The 25,750-nt window shown below is 41.2% G+C and overlaps 1 protein-coding gene across 1 annotated transcript; it reads left to right on the top strand.

Moving 5' to 3' along the window:
- Window positions 1-10,968: 10,968 nt before the first annotated feature.
- ache (acetylcholinesterase (Yt blood group)) lies at window positions 10,969-23,893 on the top strand. The gene is made up of 8 exons (XM_027282469.1): window positions 10,969-11,653; window positions 12,129-12,352; window positions 12,445-12,705; window positions 13,245-13,467; window positions 13,623-13,865; window positions 16,384-16,576; window positions 17,970-18,148; window positions 20,503-23,893. The coding sequence occupies exons 1-8, from the start codon at window positions 11,221-11,223 to the stop codon at window positions 20,622-20,624; spliced, it is 1,878 nt and encodes a 625-aa protein (XP_027138270.1). The 5' UTR covers window positions 10,969-11,220; the 3' UTR covers window positions 20,625-23,893.
- The last annotated feature ends 1,857 nt before the right edge of the window (window positions 23,894-25,750 follow it).

Below are 25,750 nucleotides of genomic sequence, written 5' to 3'. Positions count from 1 at the left end.
ACAGTGGATGTCCATTATAGATAATATAGTGAGTGAAAAATGGTTGTCATACAAGGGAAGACATAATTAACCGGATTGGTTTAACATTAATGTAATTCACACAGGCTGTTTCTTTTCTTTTCCTTTCTTTTTCTTTACATATTTAATGTTGTATTGTTTAAATTGAAAAATAAATAAAGATTGTCAAAAAAAGAGTAAAAAAAAAAATAATAAGAAGAAGAAAAGAGCTGCCATTGTTTTTGCCTCCTGAATTAATTTAGAGATGATGAGCATGGGATATTTGGGATATTATGGAAGCTGCATATACAGACACTTCAAAAACATCACAGCCATTCTCTTTACGGGATTAAAACTAAATATCTAAATGTAAAAATCTCAGTATTAAAGCTTTGGTTATTAATGTGTTTGTTTCTAGTTTCATATGCCATGCTGATTCTCATTTATTCTTATTCAGAGTAAGTGAAATGAGGCCGAACCAACAAAGCCAGAAATCAACCCAACCCATATTGACTATACATCAAACCGAGTCACACACAGAGTAGCACATTTAGTTTATGGAACATGAAATACATATTCCTCAACTGAGGTCTTTACTACCCGTGTCATCATGAATGAGGTTTCAAACACAGTGTGTATGATGGATCATTACAGTCTTTTTTTGTTTGCTCTCATATTCTGCTCTATTCTCGTCGATCCCATTATAAGCCCTACTCAGTATATTCCTATCACTGCATGTTTGCGCGTGTGTGTGTGTGTGTGTGTGTGAGTGTTTATGTCCTGTAATCGCAGTGTTGTGTGAAACATTAGATGGCCAAACTGCAAAATGGAAAATTCCAGTGATTCCCCTGCTGCCAGTCTGTCCGTCAGCTGAGATGCTTCACTGGATCAAGGTGCTGTATACATTAGACTGAGGCTCACAGCACCGCTGACTCTTCCAACTTTCTAACACGTGTTACAAACATATTGTAACAGAAATAATTATAGCACACATGGTGGGCAGTATGAATGTGAATCTTCTGGTATTTGGTATATTCAGATATTGATGTTATGTGTTGTGGAGAAATTGCTGAAGTCAAAGGTCAATGGTGAGGCCAGGAGAAGAAAGTGTTCAGGAGCCTCTGATGTCTTATGCTGTATTATTTTTTGACACTTGGCCAAGGAGAATAAGAGACACTCTCAAAGTTCATCAGAAGTGCCTGAGTCAATCTCACATTCTGCCCAACTCATCCTGGTGGATCGACTTTAAACCCCAAGATAACATCACAAATACTACACGCCCAGAATTAGTCAAAGAGAATGTTTTTACCCATGCAGAGGGCCCACACATTTGGGCCCACACATTTGTGGAAATGAAATGGAGAAACAGTAAAGTGTAGATGTTGGGTTTTTTTTGCTAATAGGTCAACCATAACTAATCAAGGTATGTCACCATGTGTTCTGTGATAGGTAGGTAGTCACATTTATGTTGTCTGTCTCTGTTATCGTCATATCATATGTAATAGTACATGATCTGGATCTGGTATGTATTTGTTAGGATTTTAATCATAAGTAATGTAATCATATTACCCATTCGTCCAGCTCTGGTTCTGGCACACACCACACCAGCTCCACTTCCTGTGAGCATTCCCTCACGGCTTGAGCCTGAAAACTTCCTCTTCCCGTTGGTACATTAGCTAACAGCAGCTACAGTTGGCAGCAGTTCATCTGTTCATCAGAAAACTTTGTAGCATCAACATGATTTAACATTGGTTCATTTATGATAAAAAGATGCACAATTTTGCTTTAAGGTTATTTTGTTCTGTCATGCATTTTTGCCCCAAAAAAATGTGAGTGTAATTTTCTCTTTCCTGAGCTAATTGTTTCTGCATGCTGGTCCATCTTGTTTTGTGTGTGATATTATCTCTGTCTTTAAGGTAGCAAGTTACTAGCTGCATAGACCATGAGCTGGCGTCAGGCTGAATGTTCTTGCTTTTGTCTTCTCTCCGTCTGAACACTCCGAAATCATTTGATCACCTGAGCTTTTTAACTTTCCCATTCTGTGGCTCAAGTTGTGTCTTGTTGCTTCTTTAACCTTCATCTTCATCATGTTATTTGAATGTTGTTTCTATATATAGATAGGATTTAACCACATGCACTTCTTCAGTGAATCTCTAATGAAATCCACACATTAAACTGACTAATGTTCAGTATACTATTAACTGATCATTACTGTATACAGCAGTACAGTGTCTTCTAGTGTCTCTGTCCAGTGTTTTATCCTCAGAGACACATGACTTGCACCCACCCCCATTGAAACCAATCCTCCTGTGAACTTCATACACAAATTCCTTAGTCTAATTTGAGAAGTGACACACTTTCTCCTACCCAGTTCCAGGCCCCTTCACTGACTCCCTCTGCCCTCCTCTCTTATTGCCTTACCCACTTGAACTCCTCTTCCTACCTCCTCTCTGTCTGTTTTGCCTTCATCTATTCCTACCCACTCCTCTTTCCTCCTGGATCATCTTCACAAGTTCTTACAAGTTCTCACAAGTTACATGGCTTGTACATTGATGTATTTTGCATACTCTGTGACATTAGAGGATCTGTCTGTCAGTGATAGAGAAGCTATCAATATCATGTCTGTGTCCAAAATGTAGGGCCCTTCATTTACACAATGATACAATAAAGTACCGTATTTTCAGGACTATAAGCCACAACTTTTTACCCACGATTTGAACCATGGGGCTTATACAAAGATGCGGCTTTTCTGTTGATTCTTCTTTAGCCGCCAGGGGGCGCTCTAACAGGAAGTGCAAAAACAAGACAGACAGGGGAAGTCAGTGCAAAGAACACGCTAGTTTTTATTTAGCACATGCAACACAACACGCACGATGAATTATTAACAGCAAATTATTTTCACACCCTCTTCCCCACATCATGGAAAGCACACGAAGAAGTTTGTATGATGCAGCTTTTAAGTTGAAGGCCATCGATCTGGCTATCCAGGAAGGAAATAGAGCTGCTGCACGTAAGCTTAGTGAATCCATGGTGAGCACTTTTACTGCCGTGTTACAGGCACTCTTCGGAAACAATCAGGTCAGGTATATAAATAAACATTTACGATACGAAGTAGGGATGCACCGAAATGAAAATTTTCAACCGAAACCGAATAAAAATTAAATGGTTGGCCGAATACGGAAACCGAAACCGAATATGAAATGCGGTTGTTAAATTTTTCACTATTTTTTTTACTATTGCATAAATAGTAGGGATGCACCGAAATGAAAATTCTTGGCCGAAACCGAAAACCAAAAATGAGGAAACCAAGGCCAAAAACCGAAACAGTTATTAGAACCATTGCATTCATAGCTATGACTGTGTACTAACCTCACAAAAGTCAAGGCATTGCAATTCAAATAAATCAATTAGTATGTAGTATGAAAGTATGAAAATATTTATTTAGCACTGACATTACAACAGTGCACAATATAAATTAAAATTCAAAACAAAGTGTTTAACTTGACCTATAACTGACTGGTCTGCTGAAAGATTCTAAAATTAATTAAAGCTGCAAGCAGCGATGGTCGGGCCCTCGCAGATATGCGCACGTTGAAATGTGTGCACGTCGAAATGTGCATAACATAACCTTGATAACCGCAAGAAGTTTCAGACAGCTCTGAGAAGGTGCTTCCTGCCGATGCCTTCTTTGAATATTTTTTATTGATTGCCACGCCCACAGCGATTCCTTAAAATTCATAATTTTGATAACTTTTACTCAGGAAGTCTATTTGAACAGACCTACCAAGTTTGAAGTGAATTGGACACAATCCCTAGGAGGAGTTCGTTCAAACATGACCCCTTGTCAACCAGCCCAGAACAGCAAAAATGACGATTTTCATAGAGCGCCACGCCCACAGCAATTCCCCAAAATTCATCGTTTTGATAACTTTTACTCAGGAAGTCTATGTGAACAGACCTACCAAGTTGAAGTGAATTGGACACAATCCCTAGGAGGAGTTTCGTTCAACCATGAACCCCTTGTCAACAATTTTTTTGTTAGGTCCTGGCATGTTCTACAATTCGGCTGAGTTTCGTGACTCTGTGGCCAAAGCTGTGGCGGGGCTGTTTGAAAGAAAAATTCAAGGGGGCGCTATAGACCGCTTTTGCCCCGCCCCCTCATTAATTATGCAGCCGAATTGTGCATAATACTGCTGTTAACAATCATAACAAGTTTCAGACAGCTCTGACAAAGTATATGATAGCCGCACCCGAAAATCAGCTAAAAAGTCAATGGAGTCTTGTTTTTTTGTGAAAAAATTGGCAGCGTCCACTTTGACGCGCCGTCACGGCCACGCCCTTTTATGAAAAGTTGAAATTATTTCTCAGATGTCAAGTCCAAGGCCTTGACAACATCCACACCTAGTTTGAGGTGGATATGATCAATATTGTCCGAGCTGCACCATCTCGTAAAAGTGGTCTTTTTTGTCGTCACTAGGAGGCGCATGAAAATCACTGAATATTTTTGTGGAAATGTATTTAGGCCAGACGCCATTAATATTCAAAGTTTGGTGAAGATTGAGAATTTTCACAAAGTTATAGCACTTGAAATTTTATGGCAAAATGGAGAATTTCGTGGCCCCCCGCCCTCTGACATAGTACATCAAAAGTATGATTTTTGATAACTTTTCATCATCGCAAAGCCCTCATGAACCCATGTGCCAAGTTTCAAAAGGATCGGACGAAAGCCCTAGGAGGAGTTCATTCAAATCGACCCCTGGAAATGAGCCAAAAAATCACAAACGGAATTTGACAAAATTGCCGACTACCCGTTACCGAAACCGGTGCACCAAGAGACTTTTTGGTGGTCTCGGTAGGTTCATACACCTCCAATCCCAATGTGCGTGGAGAAACCGTATCCGGGGGCCCTCCGACACCGAAACCACTAGGTGGCGCTGTGGAGCATATGCGTACGCCATGTGTGAGACCCCCAAAATACGTAATTTACACCTGACATTGGGGGGGTAGGCAAATTTTCGTGAGTTTTGGGGGGATATGGCCTGTCAAAAATGGCGATTTACTTAAGTCTGAAGGAAAAAAAATAATAAATTAAAAAAAATAAAAAAAATAATAATAAACATTCGAAATACAATAGGGCCTCGCACCGCGTGCTCGGGCCCTAATAAGAAAAAAAATAATAAACATTCGAAATACAATAGGGCTTCGCACGGTTTCCGTGCTCGGGCCCTAAAAATAATAAACATTCGAAATACAATAGTGCTTCGCACGGTTTCCGTGCTCGGGCCCTAAATATGTTCTCTCATAAAGAGGATCTTGCAGGATCTCATTGAACACATCAGACAGCAAAGGTGCATGCCCCACATCTGGTGCAGAGAGACGCATCCTTTTTTCTGCGCTCCGCTCTCCTCCGGTTCGTCTCTGAGTGGGTTGTCCACATGCATCGCGGCCTGGATCATTTCTCGTGTGCGCTGCTTTATTCCCACATCCAATGATCCTTATGACGCGGATCAAGTACAGTCGCAATATAGTGCAGAGGATCCGAATAGATCTCAGTGAAACGTGTGTTCACAGACTCCAAGCGTGTACTTTTCATTGTTTTCACTCCGTGGTCTGTCTCAACCTCTTTGCTTAAAAGACGCCTCAGTGTTCATTAACGAAATAACGTCTGCTACGAGATATTGAAATACATCCACACCGCAGACATGTTGACTCTTATCCAGATAACCGTGTGCTGGCTGCACTTCCTGCTTGCGTCATCACAATTCTGTTTCGGCTGTGTTGTTTCGGCGATGTGGGTCTTTCCAAAAATGCACTTTTGGGCCATTTTCGGACGAAAATCTTCGGTGGCCGAATTTTCGGTGCATCCCTAATACAAAGTCTTTGTGTATCCAGTAAATATATCATTTCTCAACCTGGATATCAGCGGCTTATAGTCCGGCTTATATATGTCATTTTTTATTTAAAAAAAAAAAAAACGTAGTGTGTGTGGCTTATATTTAGGTGCACTCTATAGTCCGGAAAATAAATACTTTAATACCTTTAAAGCTAATTAATGAACAGATGTGCAGTCACAAAGAGATACTGTATGTTAGGGGGAGTTATGTGACAATAAAGTTACTTATACAGAGAACAACCAATGGAACCTGTGCTCACCAGACACATCTGCCAACTAATGCAGGTGAGTATACTGGTGTTTAGTCTCAGCATGTAACCTGCCTTCTGTTGCTAAAAATAAGGTGGATGAGAGTGGATTGCAGGCTGCGAAAACCATAAATGTACTTAAGGGGCCAAAAAGTAGAGCCAAGAGGAGCCGCAGAGCTATGCTGATAATAGTTCTCTGTGGGTTCATCACAACAACCCTGTCACACTCCACATAGTCACTTAGAACTTTGTAGTATTCACTTGGTTTGGGAATCTGCCATACAGTACACTTGTTTTAGTAGGAGGTTGGAAATTTTCTGAGTTGTCTGGAACATAAGTACACATCATAAACAAAATGATGGCTGACCATAACAAACTAATGCTTCTTTGGTGTAAATACGCAGGTGAAGTGTGTTTGTGGAGTGCAGTCTCCGAAACACAGAGAAAACTGTCTGACATCATCTCTGGAAGTCTGGACTTATCTGCATGTTGTCATATTGTTATTTATGCCAGACAATTCAAAGTAGAATTGGCACAAGCAGCAAGCACCACAGCAGAGTGCATGTGAAAATTGACAGTGATTTTTGGAAAGTAGGAGGACGGAGAAAGGCCCAGAGAAAATCAGCTCGGCTGAGTCACTAACATCATTTCAAGTGGATCTATTATGCTCATTTTCTTCTCTACAATCTTAGTCTGAGACTCCACTAGAGGAGGTTTGCATTATTCAGTCTTCAAAAACATCCTCATTTGTCTTTTAGTGGCCCTTCATGCAGCTCCTCGGTTCATCCTCTGTCTAAAGAAAACCTCTCCTTCCTCACTGCCTCACCAGTGAGAAGCAGAAGGAGATGGCTGCCCCGTGAAACCTCCTAGGGCTCGTCTTCACAGAACTCCCAAACACGTGATATTTAACCACAAATATGTCCCATTTTTATTTATCACATCTCAGCATAAGAAACATGAAGCCTACATATTTCTATTGTTCAATAAAAAAATAGTAGGGATGCACCGAACATTTTGGGCTGAAACCTAATTAAATGGTTGGCCGAATACCGAAACCGAATATAAAATGAGGTTGTTAAATTTTTCACTATTTTTTTACTATTGCATAAATAGCCTAGAATAAATTTGTAGACATGTTTTTTTCAAAGAAAGTAAATGTTTATTTAATATCCTTCAAATATTCCAGTAGAATTTCCAGTTAGTATAATTATTATTTCATTCATATTTTCTTTCTTTTTTTTTTTTTTTCATTAGGCTAGGCTTTCCTTCGTGAACTTTTTGTTTTTTCAAACAGGTCGGCCACGGATGGAGTTGCGATGCCGTGCGTAGCTTTCCCTTTTAGCCGCAGCCGTCTCTTTCTCGTATTCCTCATATATAGGACGATGCTTGGCTTTCAAATGGCAAATTAATCCAGAAGTGCTAAACATTTTAGCTGAGGAACCCCCTCTAGAAATGTTGGTGTTGCATTCATTGCAAACCGCAATCCTTTTCTCGCTCTCAGAGATTTTAAAGTACTTCCAAACTGCCGACATTTTCAACAGAATCCGCCAGGTCCAGTATTGTCAGGTCTTGCGATAGACATAACTGACATAATAAAAACAAATCTAAATAAGGTTAATGGGAAGTGGGTCGTCTGCCAATGGGAGAGGACGATTGTGTTTAAAAAAAAATTTGGGATCGTACAGATAGAAAGACAAAGACGGTGTTGATTATTTCGCTCTTTGTGTGCGTGCGTGTGTGTGTGTGAGAGAGAGAGAAACAGAGAGAGAAACAGAGTTACCATTCAGAAACATTGTATCAAACATTGAACATCGGAATCAGCAACCCTGGCCAGATCACTGCGCACGTTGTTTCATTGAATCAATTGTGTCACGCCACTATTCGGCCTTACTATTGGTCACTTCACCGAAAGCCGAATGTGGCATTTTTTGCAATATTCGGCCGGATACTTTCGGTTGCTGAATATTCGGTGTATCCCTAAAAAATAGTAAGATTCTCTGTTTCTCATGTGTCTCCACATGCAGGTTTAGCCACAACATGAAGTCCCACAGAGCTTTTTTCTGTTGGGTCCTGTCTCCGGCTTAGCTGCACATTTGATGTGATCAGTACACCATCACTCACTTTGTGTTGGTTTATAAATGTGCAACAATGCGGGACAGACGCCTCCCACCTGTCAGGTTGAGGCGAGGCTGCTGTTTATGTTTTTCAATGTATGGTTGTCATAGTGACAGGATTAGCTTGGAGGTGCTGTAAGGGATAGGGGGCAGCTGCATGTGGTGTGTGTGTGTGTGTGTGTGTGTGTGTGTGTGTGTGTGTGTATCGATACTATTTCTGAACTCTCTCCCTCTCAGTTGTATAGAGAATCTATTTTGGTGATGTCACCTTTCTCTGTCCATCTCTCTCACACACACACACACACACACACACACACATACACACACACACACATTCAAACAACAGTGTGAGAATATTATCAATGGACTTTGAATATTGGGATATTAGGACTTTATTAAAGCTTATCTTAGTTTACTCAGAGACCTTCAAATGGTCATATAAAAAAATCAGGCCTGGTGTCTTTATCGTATGTTCAACAAGAACACTGAATAAAACATTGGAGTAGATGTCGTTCTTTATTGTCCTTTCCAGGACAGTGTGTACATAGTCTCACAGGAATACATAAATATATTATACACCACAGCATAACCACAGGAGAGACATCAGAGGTGTGGAGCAGCTGAAGCAGGTCATCATCATCATCATCATGAGTACTCAGCTCAGAAACAGTTGTATGTAGTCACTGTGGTTCTTAACAACCCTCGTGATGTCATAGTGATGTCAGGATTTTGTATCTTTCACTCCAGTTGAATTGTATCCTGGAGTATTCCACTGGGGAATACAGGAACCTTAGTTAGAAGGAGTTGAAACAGCAGATGTCAGTCCATGAGGAAACTGGAGCCAGCACTACACTGACATGTTTTTCTCCTGACTTGTCCTGAAACAACTGGTTGATTAATCGACCAGTCAGCAGGCAAACAAATGATTGCTAATCATGATTTATTAATTGGCAATTAAGCTATTAATCAAATAAAACCACTAGCAGTTCTGAATCTCATTAGTCTTAGTTAGAAGACATCCTCAAAAGAATACTGACCCAAAGACTAAAGGATAAAATATAATACTCTGTGTTTACTGCTGCATCAATCCAGCATTCTGTATCATAATATTTTAATACATTATAAATTCAATCATTATGTATTATGCTGCAGCTTAATCAAGAAGATGTATTTATAGAACACATTAAGTCAACCAAGTGCAAGAACCAAAAATTCAACCTGTTGTGTATGAAAACCTTAACCATGTCACATTCTACCCACATCTATAAAGAAAAAGAAAAGAAATCCAGATAAAAAAAAGTTCTATATAACTTTCATATAGTGTCTCTGAGGAGATGCATATGTGGCATATTCCACGTGCCACATAAATCCATCAAACGGTGTGGCATTTACTCCTTTACGCCTTTTTATAGTGCCCCGTATGACCACACACCTGTCTCAGCCTTTGTTGCTGAGGACTGCAGGCTTTAGACACATGCATGCTTTAAGAAAAGAACTTTCCCTCCTTCACACTGGAAACTTTCATAGAGATCTCAGCAGCTCCACTTGGGTTAACATAAAATTAACATAAAATAATTCCAACACGTTTCCCGCGATGTGATTGTAGCGTGACATAAACATTTGTCTGCAGAACATAGTTTACAGACTTTAATGCATGCCATCACAATGGTGTGTGGGTGGCATAGCATGCCATACTTTAAACACATGAAATAATCTAGAAAGCATATCCACATCACAGACCTCCATTCTCCTCGTCACAAGCTTTCAAAATATAAACAGGAGATTGTTATAATATCGGGTTAACATTATCTCCTTCACACATGGCAGTGTACCAACACAAGTTCTGGATTGAGTGCAGTGAAAAACACCCTCTCTGCTACAGAGAAACTTGTTCTGATCTACGTCTATTGTTTGTTTGTTTTGTCTGATCAGAGTAAGATGGAAGCTTTCTAAAGTGCTGCAGTGTGCATTGAATTTCAACAAATACAATTACAAATACTTAAAGGTTCACCATGGGAAGCTAGTCATCAAGTTATTCATTCCAAAATGCAGACATGCAACTCATGATTTTCCAAATAGAGCCGGTCAAGAACCTACTCTGCTTTTGATAACTGTAGCTGCTATTAGCTAATGTCAGCAGAGGAGTCTTAAATCACCAGGAAGAAGACGTTTTCAGCCCGGAATGAACAGAAACAGTAAAGTGTATGTGTGTGACTCTACTGTAGCACTAACATGTTCATCTGTGAGTCAGACTGCTGTTGTCTTGGTTTTGTGTTAAATAATGCTTTCTGGGAAGCCACAGCCTGCCTACACATCTCCGTTCACTGCACTGTCCGCTGATGACCTGCACCAGGGTGCACACATCCTAAGGATACTTTCCATTCAAGACAGCTTCAGTCATTTTACAATATTGATAGTTTACACTCTAATCTAATTTATCAGAGCAGTAACTTGCAATGTTGGGACACAAAACAAACAAACAGCCCATTCAGGCACAATCATGTTGTGCTGTGTGAGCACTGCAGGCTCAACACCTCCACTAACTTAAGTCGAGACTGTTCCGATCTGATGTATGAGAAACGCGGTCATAAAGACGAGAAATTTACTGCAGATTTATATGGACTTTTGTCAGTCTTCTTGAACATTATTTTCTGTTCACTTGTACATAAAAAAAATACATTATGTGCATGTAAAAATAATCTATATTTGTCTGAACAAATCTTTCAATCTACTGTACCTTTATGACACTTCCAACCTTTCTGCTTCCTCCATCCTCTCATCTCTCTCCTCATCTGATTTCTTCCTCCGTCCCTCAGTCTGTTCTCTATCACTCTCCTTTACAGTAATTGCATTACTCTCTCTCTGTGTCTGTAGAGCTGAGAGGGAGCAGAGCAGACTCTGCCCTCCGTGATTGGAAAAGGGAATCACGACCACAGCTCCAGCCGCACAGACCGTCTTTGCCACCATCATGCAGACCTCCGTCCTTCTCCTCCTTTCCCCAATTCTCCTCCTGTCTCTCCTCATCCCCACCTGCTCCTCCCAGAGCGATGCGGACCTCATTGTTCAGACACGTACCGGTCGAGTCCGTGGCCACCGCCTGCCGGTGCCTGATCGCAGCTACGTCAGTGCTTTCTTGGGCATTCCCTTCGCTGAGCCACCAGTAGGGAAGCGGCGTTTCCGTCCTGCTGAGCCCAAGCGTCCGTGGACAGGGGTGTACGATGCCAATGCCTACCCCAATGCCTGCTACCAGTTTGTAGACACATCATTCCCTGGCTTCACGGGCAGTGAGATGTGGAACCCCAACAGAGAGATGAGTGAAGACTGCCTGTACCTCAATGTGTGGGTCCCCTCCTCAGCCAGACCACACAATCTCACCGTCATGGTGTGGATCTACGGTGGAGGTACTCGGTCACTACTTATTCCATATGAGTCAAAATATAAATAGGTTAGACATGACTCATTGTTTCAGTAAGGACTTTGGGTCAGAAGAACAACAGAAACAAAGCCCGTTAACAGAGCATTAGCAGTAACCAGCTAATAATGACAATGGGTAGAAGAAATGCACAGAATAAGCGTGCTGTGGAAATGTTCATTAATGTTGTTTGAATGTTTAACCGTCCAGCCACTGTCTACAGCATTTAGCAGTGAACAGCACATAAAAAAAATGAATAAAAAGAACTGTTGCAAGCAAAAGGTTTTATTTTATGCAGACAGATGATGATGCAACCTGCATGACTTTGCTCCCTAATGGAAAGATTTGATTGAGAGAGATAATGCAACCCAGACCCAGGAACATGAATAGCTTGAACTTGAATTATAACCACCATGTTATGTTACAGTAGATTAATCTGATTCTGTGATATTAAACATTTCCAGGCTTCTACAGTGGTTCTTCTTCTCTGGATGTGTATGACGGCCGTTACCTAGCTCACAGTGAGACAGTCATTGTGGTTTCCATGAACTACCGGATTGGTGCCTTTGGCTTCCTCGCCCTGCATGGCTCCTCAGAAGCTCCTGGAAATGTGGGTCTGCTGGACCAGAGGATGGCACTGCAGTGGGTACAAGACAACATCCATTTCTTTGGTGGAAACCCCAAACAGGTTAGTTTGTCTATCCTATTGTTTGTAACAGAAGAAGAATCAACTGTATGCTCATTTGAATCCTGATCTCTGTTTGCTCTGTTCTTATCCAGGTGACTATCTTTGGTGAGAGCGCTGGTGGTGCTTCAGTAGGATTCCACCTCTTGTCTCCATACAGCAGGCCTACCTTCACCAGGGCTATTTTTCAAAGCGGGGTCCCCAACTGTCCCTGGGCCTCGGTCAACCCTGCTGAGGCCCGCAAACGTGCCACACTGCTGGGCAAACTGGTCGGCTGCAACGGAGGCAATGACACCGAGCTGGTGGACTGTCTGCGCGGTAAATCTCCACAGGAACTCATCGACCAAGAGTGGCAGGTAATGCTGTTCACAGTTATTTCACCAACAATTTGCTGAAAATGTTTCACTTTTTCTTAAACCCCATTACAAAATCTATAGTCACTGTTTTTTAGTTTTTTTACCCATGTATCCCAGAAGGCCTTTTACCATTAGCATCACATCAGAGCAATAATATATAAAATGCAATGTGATGTAATAATAATAATTTAAAAATCAACTATTATTGGAAATAATCCCAAATTTAAAAAATGGGTCCTTCTGTTTTAGAATATGAAACTTTATATTTTCAGTAGGAACCAATGGGCTTGACACATACATCGTTGGTTTGGCGTGATCTGTTTTTGACTAATCCAGTTGGTTAGACACGACAAACCATATGAACATCAAATTAGTTCTGATTATTTATTTACAACCTTGTCCACAAAATTCCAAGACATTCCGAGACATATTAAAGGGATAGGCGCCTCAGTGTGACAATTAACATGTTTTATTGTCTCATTTTATTTATTGTCATATCACCTGCCAAACATCTGAACTTGTCATCCTGTTGTGAGCAGGTCCTGCCATGGTCAGCCCTCTTCCGGTTTTCATTTGTCCCTGTTGTGGATGGTGACATTCTGCCCGACACTCCAGAGGCCATGCTCAATTCAGGAAACTTTAAAGACACTCAGATTCTACTTGGAGTCAATAGGGATGAAGGCTCCTACTTCTTGACGTACGGAGCACCAGGCTTCAGCAAGGACAATGAGAGCCTCATCTCCAGGGAGGACTTCTTGGAAGGTTAAGTTCAGCTCAACTCAGCTGGAAAGAACAGATAGAGACACAAAGAATAACGCAAATCTATCTAACTGCAAGAACTGATAGTTCTACATAAGAGAGAGAATTGAGAAAAAACATGATTCTATGTTATAACTCTAAAATACTTTATATTTCAGGTGTCAAGCTGAGCGTACCACATGCTAACGATATTGGCTTGGAGGCAGTGGTGCTGCAGTATACTGACTGGATGGATGAGAATAATGGGCTGAAGAACCGTGACGCGATGGATGACATTGTGGGTGACCATAACGTCATCTGCCCACTGGCTCACTTTGCTCGCTCCTTCGCCCAGCACAATGCTCTCAAAGCCAACATGGGAGGAGGCAGCTCTGGGATGAACAGTGGAGGGAATTCACAAGGTAAGAGATGCATGTGTGCGTATGCTCCATTACACACAATGGTTATAATAATTTACCATAATATTAAAATATTTGTAAGTTTAAAATAACCTCCACAGCCCAACTACAGTTTGACTGGAAAAATCAAGTAGAGAAAAGAAAAAAAGCATACCAGTGTCTCACCCTATGAGGGTCTTACGTTGGCTAGTTACTAGGTAAAAAAACATGTTAGAGAGCTCTGTAATTGGTGGTTCCTGTATGGCCTTATTTAAACAACTAAACATAGCTACACTGCAGAGTGATATTAAAACTAACCAATCACATCTGACCTCTCAGAGGCAGGGTTCATTTATCAATAAATACTGGATTATAAGATTCAAGTCATAGGCACAGTTTTTTGCATGTATGTGTCTTTGCTTGTAGAAGTCCCAGGATGCATTTCAGACATCAGATTGTGACTGTGATGTGGGTAGCTTTGCATGTGATCACCAAAGGAAAGATCACAGATCATCACTGATTACTGATCACTGAACTACGCTGAATAATAATAGCGTAATAACAAAAACGCTGTAATGCCGGTTATATTTTCTTCATCCTAAGAGCTGTTCAGTATTATATTACATTTGAAAGTCCTACATATTTATTCAAATAATGAGCTTTTATCATTATTTTCTGTCATTATTTCCCTACCAAAAACCGTATTCCTAAAAAACATCTCCTCACTAAAAAGTCCAGAAGATATGGACACTACTACACTATACATCAGGGGTCGGCAAATAAGTTTGGACGCGGGCCAATTTTTTTTCTGATCATGCTCGCACTTCCCGCATGTCGTCATGACACACTTGTTGCCGCCAGTGCACCCATGGCTTCGATCTCGTGTGGGCTCGGTTGTGGTGGCGGGGGGTGTTTTCTTTTCTCTTTTTTTTCCTTCCTTTGTGTGTCTTCTCGGCTGGACGGGCGGTTGCCGCTCTTATTGGGCTGCCCCCGTCTGATATTTGTTTTCTCCTGAGTGAGATTGCAGTATTTTTTTCCCCCGCACGTGTTGTTCTGCCGTCCCTGCCCCTATTAACTTAATTCGCGTGTAAGCTCCGTACCGTTACTGCACAAAATGCGTGTAATAAGGTGTATAAAAGTGTGTGGTTAGGGTTTTACGGCCTTAAAACATGTATGATAATTGCGTCTGTCATGAAACAGGAACCTGCCCTAGCAACGTGCCGTAACTAATGTATACAGCAGCGCAGATCTGCCGCTGATGTGCATTCACATTCATATTTGTATTTGAGCCGACCTTGTTTGGTTTTGTTTTTTTTATTTAATGAAAAATATTTGTTCACGTTGTCCGTTACAAGAGGGACACAGGCACTTTTACTTTCCACAGGTTACAGCGCACGCACGTGCCAATTAGTGTTCCACCTGTGCGTCAAGTAAAGAGGGCTGCAAGGATGTTCTGGCTGCTGTCACGTTACTTATCAGCTACTTTTCAATAAATGTTGTGAAATCTGTGAAATTGTTGTTTTTGACAGGAAACATGAGGTTTAAAAGTATATTTAAATATATATATATATATATATATATAATATATATATATATATATATATATATTTTTTTTTTTTTTTTTTTTTTTTTTTTTTAATAAATCAACGTCATCTAGCGGGCCAGATATAATTTGATGGCGGGCCAGTTTTGGCCCGCGGGCCGCTAATTGCCGACCCCTGCTATACATACTTCATTCAAAGTCTATTTTTAGTGTACAACTTCTTAAGTGTAAGTTGCATATTTATCCACGACTGTTTTGAAAACCAGTCCTGATCAAATATGAGTAAACTTTTATATTTTAAGCATACAAATGTGATATTAAATCAAAAATCTATACATTATTAAAATCAGATTGGGGTCAGTGGCAGATATTCAATATCAATTACTTGGTTGACTTGGCCAAAGAAAAGCAAAATAACTTTTGTCATTACTTCATCATTACTCTCCTCTACTTTTCCCTAGACTGTATATCATCCTTTTGTCATATTAAATGGTAAATGGACTGTACATATATAACACCTTTCTAGTCTTCCGACCACTCAAAGTTCTTTTACAGTACATATCTCATTCAACCATTCACACACATTCATACACTGATGGAATTGGCTGCCATGCAAGGTGCCAACTGCTCATCAGTTTGAGGATTCACAAGGCCCAAGGACACTTCGGCATGCAGACTGGAGGAGCCAGGGATCGAGCCGCCAATCTTCTGATTAGTGGACGACTTGCTCTACCTCCTGAGCCACAGCCACCCATAATATTATTATTATTATTATTATGATTATTATTGTATTTATTATATTATTATTATTATTATTATTATTAAACACTCAGCAAATTATGAAATTTGACTTTAAAACTTGCTCAGATATGTTTATCAGTCCTCATGAAATGAACCTGTAGTCAGCAATTCACCAAACAAAACACTTTACCAGCATCTGCAGAGACCATTGCTATAGACACAAATAACCCCTCGTCCTTTTCTCCTGGTGTTCCTCAGGAGGTATCTTCCTCTACTTCTTCGACCACCGAGCATCCAACATGGCCTGGCCTGAGTGGATGGGTGTGATGCACGGCTACGAGATTGAGTTTGTCTTCGGCCTGCCACTGGAGAAGAAGCTCAACTACACCCTGGAGGAGGAAAAACTGAGCCGACGCATGATGAGATATTGGGCCAACTTTGCACGAACGGGGTGAGGCATTAGACTGGAAAGAATTCATTTAGTATGTACTTATTTACTTTAATGAGCAGCACAGAATAGAGTACACCAAAGAGGACAGACCATCTTAATTTTGCTGCTTACCTACAGAACAGCAGAGGTGGTCAGTTACAGAAGATGCACAGCTGCTCTTACCATTTGCTATGCAAATACAAGCAAGATGCAGCATTCACTTTTTATGAATACCCCACGTATTTTTGTATAGCATCTATATTTTTAGCATTGCATTTGTATTTATATTGTGGTTTTTATCTTGTCTATATCAACACTACACTATGCTATTACCTATATTAGGACTAGCACCTCGTTGAAGCCCCCTGTAATTTCATTGTGCTTACATTATGTCTGTTGTACAATGACAATAAAAGCTTTCTATTCTATTGATTCTATCTGCAGTCCAAGTCAAATCATCCAGTTGGCTAGGGAATCCTAACCAACCAATGCTATGACTTTCCCAGCTGTGATAGGAATTGGCATCCATTGGCATTTAAATTAGGAACAGCCATCCATGGTCCCTAGAGGATGAAGCCCACTGACTGGTGATTGTCTGACTTCACCTCTAGTGCCACCATGAGGTTGACATTATAGGTTCAAGTTTTCACATTTCCTCCACATGTACTTGATGACTTGGCTCAGATGATGTATCCCAATACACTGGTGACCATCTGACAACATTTTTACTTTGGTTGACTGCAAAACTAGTGATACTCCCATCAGCCTCAACTGGACTTTAAGTTTTATGGTAATTATCAAACAAAGATAATAAATATATATGCCTGCTAAATATCAGCAGTTTGGACATGTCAGTATGCTCACATTAGCATTTAGCACAAAACACCACTGTGCCTAACTGCAGTCTGACAAAGCCACCATGACTGTAGTCTTGTTCTTGGTCTACTCCAGCTGGAGGTCCCTAAATACCTTCACAGGTAGATATTAAAAGGCAAAGTGAATGTATGAAGGGAAAACTTCAGCACTGAATCAGTCATCTGCTGATTCCCACATCAGCTCATGTTTTGTGATCAAATGCTTTAAATCAGATACATTTAGCAAATGATTTTTTTTGCAAATTCAGACATTACTGTAAGTAATGTATTCTGTCTCTCCACAACTTGGAATCATTTATGCTTTTAATCTAATTATGCCCTGACAGTGGTAGAGTCTTTTCTTCTGTCTCAGCAAGTGAGTAATGGCCCTGCTGCACTTACAGTAGATGCCAGGCTGTAAAAAAAATAGCCATATATTGAAGTGATGTCCACCCCTTTGAAAAGCTGTACCTGCTGAGATATTTCAAAACACGTGTTTGTTTTTTCAGTGTGATCTCTTTTTTGATTGCAGTATTCCTCGTCATTCTTCCCTCTTTTAGAAATCCTAATGTGAACCATGACGGCCTGGTTGAAAACAAGAAGCGCTGGCCTGTGTTCACTAACGGCGAGCAGAAATATGTTGAACTCAACACTGAACCACTGAAGATCCACAAAGGTCTGAGGAACCAGATGTGTGCTTTCTGGAACCGCTTCCTGCCACGCCTCCTCAACATAACTGGTAAACATTGCTTCTAGTCAACACATGACATCTGGAGTGAATACAGGTCTTTTCCTGAAAGTGTTCCTGAAAGGCTCTGACATCCAGTCTGCTCTGTCCCTTCCTAAAGAGACTAGTCCAGTTTATTGTTCATTTGAAACCTGGGGTTCTTATCATACTTAGGGTTATGATTTAGGAAGATAATGGCATCCTCCACTGTGATGTTTAGTTGGTATGCAGACAGCAGCAAGGTTAGCAGGGTGCTCAGGTGTTTCAGAACCAGCCTCTCAAAGGCCTTCATGACGAGGGACGTGAGTGCCACAGCTCTGGAGTCAGTGTGAGTGCTGGGACGTCCTGTCTTTGACATTGGAACCACATAGGAGGTCTTCCATAATTTAGTCACCTTCCTCAACCTCATGAAAAGATTGATGAGGTGCTGGGAGACTGCTGCAAGCTGCTCATCATACACTTTAACACACATACACACACAACCAAACCTGTGCCAATATATCATTAACATATGGCCCAATCCTTAGGAGGTAGCCATGTTCTTGGCTCACTACATCCTGTTGCTTCATTCAATTCCACCCTTTCATCACACTGTTCTGTCACATCTTGGGTACAATCTTCTCCCTGCAACGTTTTTGGCCTCTTTAGCTCTTTTTGGACAGCCCAGACTTCCTCACAATCTCCTGCCATGTTTAAGAAGGCCTTTGATGTCCTCATTGATCCAAGGTTTATTGTTCAGCAAGGAGCAGACCTTTTGGGGTTGCATCACGTGTATCTGTGCAATATAATAGCCCATGATTACCAAAAATATATACTGATATCAGCACGAAGACAAGTAAACACAAAAGGCAATTCAGGGAAAATTATCATATTCTGAGCAATAAAATTGACAATGATATTATGTTTGCGTTTGGATGATAGAGGAGGCTATCTGAGGGATGCTGCCGTTGTTGCGGGCGGGTGCGCCTGCAGTTATAAAACAAATAAACAATTATTAGACTAAAATAGGCTATTGAAATATGTTTAACAGTGTTTTCCAGTGTTTCAAGGTTTTTTGTTGGCGGGGCGGTGGTCTATCCACGGGGCAGGGGGAGGAGTCATCCGGCAGAAATTTTTATTTTTATTTAAGATTTTTTTGTGAGTCCGGCGGATCCTACAGAACATTCCTGAATTAAAAAATAATAACACTGTGCATTAATTTTAGCCATCACAAGGCCAGCTGACTTGCAAAGATCATAGAAGCTGGCTTACATAACATAACAGCTGTTTAATGTTTTGTTACGATTAATTTGGCACTACCCAAGCCAGCCGTAGTGAGTAATGCACTTCTGGTCATTTTCACAAAAATAAAACACCCGTTTAGTTCCCTGTTGTGTTGCCAGTTTATCCAAATAACGCTTGTTTCACATTTGATTTACTTCTCCGACGTAGAGGGATAACATGAACCTTCATGAAACATGAATAACATGGACCTTCTTCAAGGTCTCTAGTGGGTTGGGCTAATCCAAAATAGTGAAAACAAGGGGGGTGTTCTCTGAAGACAGGCTGTTACCTGTGAAACAGGGGTGCTCTGAAAACACCCCCATTAGCACTTGGTACTTTCCGTCTGATGACATTAACGCAGCAAAAAATCGACCAATTTAGAATTTTGGTCGACCCAGAATGTATCGACCAATAAGTCGACCAGTTGACTAGGACTTTACAGCCCTACATACAATGTCCACTATGTGATTCTCTTCTTGTGGCGCAAGTTTCATATTGTTTGGACTGATCCTTATTATTGTGCTCAGATGTTGACTTTTAAGCTGTGTTCAAAGCAGATGGTCGGATGTAAACATCAACAACAAGGCAAATAATAAGGTTTCTGTACTGCCACCATCGGGAGTGGAAAGGAATTCCTTCACAGTTACAAAGACAGCAAGACCACCTCCTCTCTTCTTACCACTCTTTTCTTCAGTCTCCTATTGTAGCATGAAGCCAACTAGTTCAGGCAGGCTCTCTGTGTACTCCCGTTCAGCCATTTCTCTGTGAAGCAGCACTCCCTATAGGCACACTGGCTGTTCACCCAGGCAGTTAGTTCATCTGCCTTGTTTGGCGAGTGATCTCTTGTTCTCATGATAATCGACTGAAGAGAGAGTTTACATGTCCTCTGCTTTTTGATCCAATTTGCAGCAGTATCTCCTCTGGTATATGTGGCAGCTTACTTATCACAGGTGTAAGCAACTGTCCAAGTGACCTGTACCCCATCAGTTAGACCAGAAATGAAACAATGCAATACTGTGATGGATCAGTGCAACTCCCAACATGTTGTAAAAGCTCAACTGTTAACCCCTCTTTCTGCTGTGTTCCTGTGCGTTTCCTGTCAGACAACATAGACGAGGCAGAGCGTCAGTGGAAGGTGGAGTTCCACCGCTGGTCCTCCTACATGATGCACTGGAAGAGCCAGTTTGACCACTACAGCAAGCAGGAGCGCTGCACTGACCTCTGAGATCCTCAGCAGAGAGATGGGAGAATGGTGGGAAGGGGGAGGCATGGAGAAGCCCCTCAGTGAAGTCTAACTTCATTCAACTTTTTTTTTTAATGTTGTCTGCTTCACTACACACACAAACACAGGCACCGTCCATCTTTATTTATATTATTTATACTATTTATTTATGTGTTGGTTTTCTGTATTTCTGTGTGTCTGTGCAAATTAGGGCTATGGAAGGAACTCATCATCAATGTGGAGGAATATTAGAAATGTCAAAGATGTGTCATTACCCCCGTGTGTGCGTGCGTGCGTGCGTGCGTGCGTGCGTGCGTCTTGAAGGCCCCCCTTTTTCACATAAGACTGCTCCACTGCTGGTTTACTGTTGACTCACGTGTCTTTGTGTTGCTCTCATAAACAGAGGATTATATCAGGGTTTTGCTTTTTGGATTCAGCAGCACTGTTTGTTTCTGTTGAAGCCTTGTAGTCGCGGCACTATTATGACCACTATTCCTGTTACCTGCCGTGTTCTGCTTAACTCTGCCTTGTGTATTTGTCTCGTGGTAAAGCCACAGCTGGGTGTTGTTGTGTGAAAAGGCTCCATGGAAACATGAAGCTCCCTCCATATTGGGAAAACCACTTTATGCTTATTTAAAGTGACATGTAGGTTTGTAAGTTTGATCTTTCCCTCTGTACTGTAGATGGTGTATGACATTCAGCCAAACTAATCGGTGCGTAATTTACATCAGTTATTACATTTAAAAAGTTCACTTCGGATCAGCTCGACAGTTGGAAGTGAAAATATCTGATAAATCTCGCTGCATTGCCTTGAGTTGCTGAGTTTGTCAAATATCAGAGGGCAGTGCTTTAAAACTCATAGACTAATCAATGTTGAGTAAGGGCTGCAGCTTTAATTCAACCTGCTCAAAGTGAAATACTAGATAACAGCAACACAGCTCAGTGATTCAGCGTCACATTAATAAAGTTCAATGGTCTCACTGTATGTAGTGGTGTAGTACCATAATGCAGTTCAGTGGAAGTGCCCCACATATTCAAATCAATAAATCAATTACATTTGAATACACACATTCTAATGTAACACATCCAGCTTTGTGCTACTATACTATAATAGTATATACTACATATAATATTTCTTTCCTTTGTTACATTATCAGTTATTCCAGGTTTAGTGTATACTTCAAGTGAAAGAGAGGGAAGGAGAAGACTCTCCTTTATCTGCGGTTAGAAAACATAGTCAACATAATCAAGTCAAGTCATTTCATTTGAGGTCATGTGATCTGGATCAGTACTTCCATTCGTCAGTTTGAAAAGACCAACACTGCATTCTATATAATGAAGAAATTCAGTGTTTCATCACCACATTGAAATTATCAATATTATTAATGATATTATGATTTTGTGTGGAGAGGTCTGTTACAGAAAGAAGCTTTAGACCTTTCACAATAAAACAGAAGATTTAAGTGAATCACTCAAATGTAGGACTCATGACCTCAGTGTGTGCGCATGTGTGCGTGTATGTGTGTGTGTCGACTCAGTGTACAGCTGTGATGTATTTCATTGACTTTTCCTCCCTCTCTCTTCTCTTTTCCTTCTTCCATCTCTCTTCCTTTCATTCTCCCCTCGCCCTGTTTATTTTCCTTCATTCTACTTTTCCACCAACTGCCCACCTCTCTCCACTCCTTCCCTCATCTCTAACCCATCCTTCCATCTTCCATTCCTCCTCTTCTCCTCCTGTATCTGTTCCTTTCTCTTCATCAGCCAGCCCTGGTGTTGGGCCCCTCGGCTTGCTTTCCACCTTTCCATCGTCATCTTCTTCTCCACTCCGGGTATCATCCTCAGCTCTAATCAACCTCCACCCACCCTCCTGTCTTTCTTTCTTTCATCCTTCACTCCCATGTCTCCCTACACCCTCTCACTCTTGTGTCAGACCTCCTTTTTTCCACTCTTCCAGACCTCATTTATATGCCCTTTTATTTCTCCTTCCACCTCATCTAACTTTTCTCCTCTTCTTTATCTTTCTATCCTTCCTCATCCATCTCTCAGTTGCATCACTCTTCTCTCCCCCCCCGTGCTCTCTGTCCCTGCCCCCTCCCCCCATCTCTCTCCATCCTCCTGCTTTCTCGTTAGTCTAATGGAGCCAGAGTAATTCACTCAGCAGCAGGATAATGTGACAGAACGCTGGCTCAGCCTCTGGCCTGCCAGCCAAAGGAAACCATGGATGGATGGATGGATGGATGAATGGATGGATAGATGGAAAATGGAGGTGGAAAGGTGAGGAAAGGAGAAAGGGATGGGGGAGGAGGGAGAGGGGGGAGATGGATGAGGCAGAAGGAGAGGTGGAGATGTGATGGAAAGATGAAAAGACAGTCAGAGAAGTACATCAGTATATAACTGCAGTCCAGAATCCCAGCTTTCACATGTGGCTCTGATACGGGAACAAATCCATCAAATGTAACACAAAGTTGAAAAGCTTGAATATCCTGCACCCCCAGCTGAAAGTGTGTGTGTGTGTGTGTGTGTGTGTGTGTACCTGTCTGTGAACCTCAGCCATTTTTATTTAAACACTGGGAGGGAAGTAAATCAGCGCTGTGATTGGCTGATGGCGTTTCTGTTGGCATGTAAAGCTTCTATTTATGGACCGGAGTAGTGTAGTCTAGCTTTAAAAGAACTAAATATGAATAAAGGATTGTACCTGATGTCTAAAATACCAGTGAAGAATGCATGTGTGACTGGCTGTGTGAGTGTTAGCTCCTCTCATCTAATGGGAGACCCTGCTTAAGCCCCACCTCCTTCTCTTGCCCTCCTTATGCATGTCCTGAAGTTAACCCCGTCCCCAGTATAACCTCCCAAACTTGGACTGTTATTTTCTGTAAAATTTGTACTTTTGAACGAAACTATTATCAAAGTAAGTATATCTCTAATGTTAGGTATGTTTGATGTTAGCAATAACGTAAATACATCAGTAAAGGAATATATTTGATATTTAAATGCAGTGAAAATATAACGTGATAAAACAACAATGATGATGGATAGAGGTTGTGTTTTAAAAGCAATATTATTCTGAGTGTAAACTAAAAATGAGTGCCATAAATCGTTTTCTGTTTGTTTGACTTTGTTTCAGTCCTCTGCCTCATCGTTGTTTGTTCCACTCACTAGTACTGTAAGTGTTAAAGGCTTCTGTAGCTTCCCAGTATGTCTCTGTGTATCATGAATGCTGAATTGGTTAAGCTATAGCAACAGAAATAAAGACATCCTGCTGCTTCTGTCCACCTCTGGCTTTGACTGAGTCTCTGCATGCACCATCAGCTACTCCATCCACACCAAGAGACAAAAACTTTCTGACCCTGTAACAGTGTGTTACAGGGGTCACGTATATTCAGAGCATTACGTGGTCATTTTATCAAGATATAAACAAACAGTAATGGTAAATGGACTGTACTAATATAGTTCCTTTCTAGTCTTTGAAACACATATCTCATTCACCCATTCACACACATTCATACACTGATGGCACTGGCAACCATGCAAGGTGCCAACTGCTCATCAGTTTGAGGAGCTAAGCATTCATACGCATAGCACAGCACAATTTGGGGTTGAGTATCTTGCCCAAGGACACTTCGACATGCAGACTGAAGGAACCAGCGATTGAACCACAGATCATCTGATTAGTGGACGACCCACTCTACCTCCAAGCCACAGCGGCCCTGACATGAAATTATACAGAACTCAGTGTGTGAAACGATGGAATGACCTGGACACATTCTGTATTAGTCTGACTTTACATTACAGTCATTCCTACGTTCATACAAGAAAACTGACGATGGAAATCCTCACAGGAAGTCAATATGAGGAGATGATAAAGTAATAATTATGAAACCATGATTCAGTTTTTTGTCATTAATAATGAACTGGTTTTGTACATCCTGATGGACACCTGAGAGAAAACTGAGAAACAAACTTGGAGTGGTTTAATACTGCCACCTGGTGTCTCTTCGTTGTAGAACACACTGCACACATCATTCTGCTCACTGCCATCTGGAATATTAACTGTCACTGTAATAACAACAAATACCTATCCAGTTTTTAGGAATGACATCGTCACTGAAGGCTTTGTGGTTCCTTCAGTCAATAACCTGGTTCTGAATTCTCCTTTGAGATAACTGCAGAGATGATTTGATGATGACACGTTCTGTCTCCCATTATGTTCACACTGTTTGATGAACTTTCCACAGATAATCATTAAAAAAATTCCATGCAGAATGGTATGAGCGAAAACAGCCAGCAAGCGGCTACAGTTGGGTTAACTCTAAATTCTATACTCAATCTGTTCTGTACTGTTCAGCCCGGTAAGTGTCAGAACAAGTATCTAATAATAATTTCTCCCTGAGATTATTAAACTATTTCTGATTCAGATTCTGATTAGCACCTCTGATCCTTTTTGGATCATATTGACTTGATCCAAACACTTTTCTAAAGGTTGAGTGTGTGAAAAACTCTGTCTGCAAAATTCATATTAAAAGCAAAAGTCCATATCTAGATCAGTGTTTGTTTTGTCTGTTGCCTCTCACTGTAGATACAAAGGGCAATGAAAACACACCGATTCTTATTTTCAGGTGATTATACATTATTGGAAACATACTAATAAATATTGTATTCTAATGCTGCCAGTACATACTCTTAAATCTTACACGCTGGAGTGAACTATGTTTGAAACCTCCATCAATCCACACAGACAATAAAACAACATATGGAGAAGCATGAACACAGTGACAATCCAGCAGAGAGTGAGCAGCTACAGGTACCTCGGGGTTCTCATCTCTGAGGACCTGACATGGACCACACACACCTCCACCCTGGTGAAGAAGGCGAGGCAGCGTTTATTCCACCTCAGGAGGCTCAGGAAATTCAAGGCCTCCAGTAAACTGCTGGTAACCTTCTACACCGCCACTGTGGGGTCTGTGCTCTCTGCGAGCATCACGGCCTGGTACGGCAGCTGCAGCTCACAGGACAGAAAGGCCCTGCACAGAGTCATCCGCTGTGCTGAACGGGTCACCCGCACCGCACTGCCCGACCTACAGGACATTTACACCCAGCGGTGCAGGTCCAGGGCAGGTCGGATCATGAGG

This window comes from Larimichthys crocea, chromosome I (genome assembly GCF_000972845.2).
Source record: "Larimichthys crocea isolate SSNF chromosome I, L_crocea_2.0, whole genome shotgun sequence".
NCBI classification, from domain to species: Eukaryota; Metazoa; Chordata; class Actinopteri; family Sciaenidae; genus Larimichthys; species Larimichthys crocea.
Note: the sequence above shows the minus strand (reverse complement) of the source record. Positions and strands in the feature narration are given on the sequence as shown.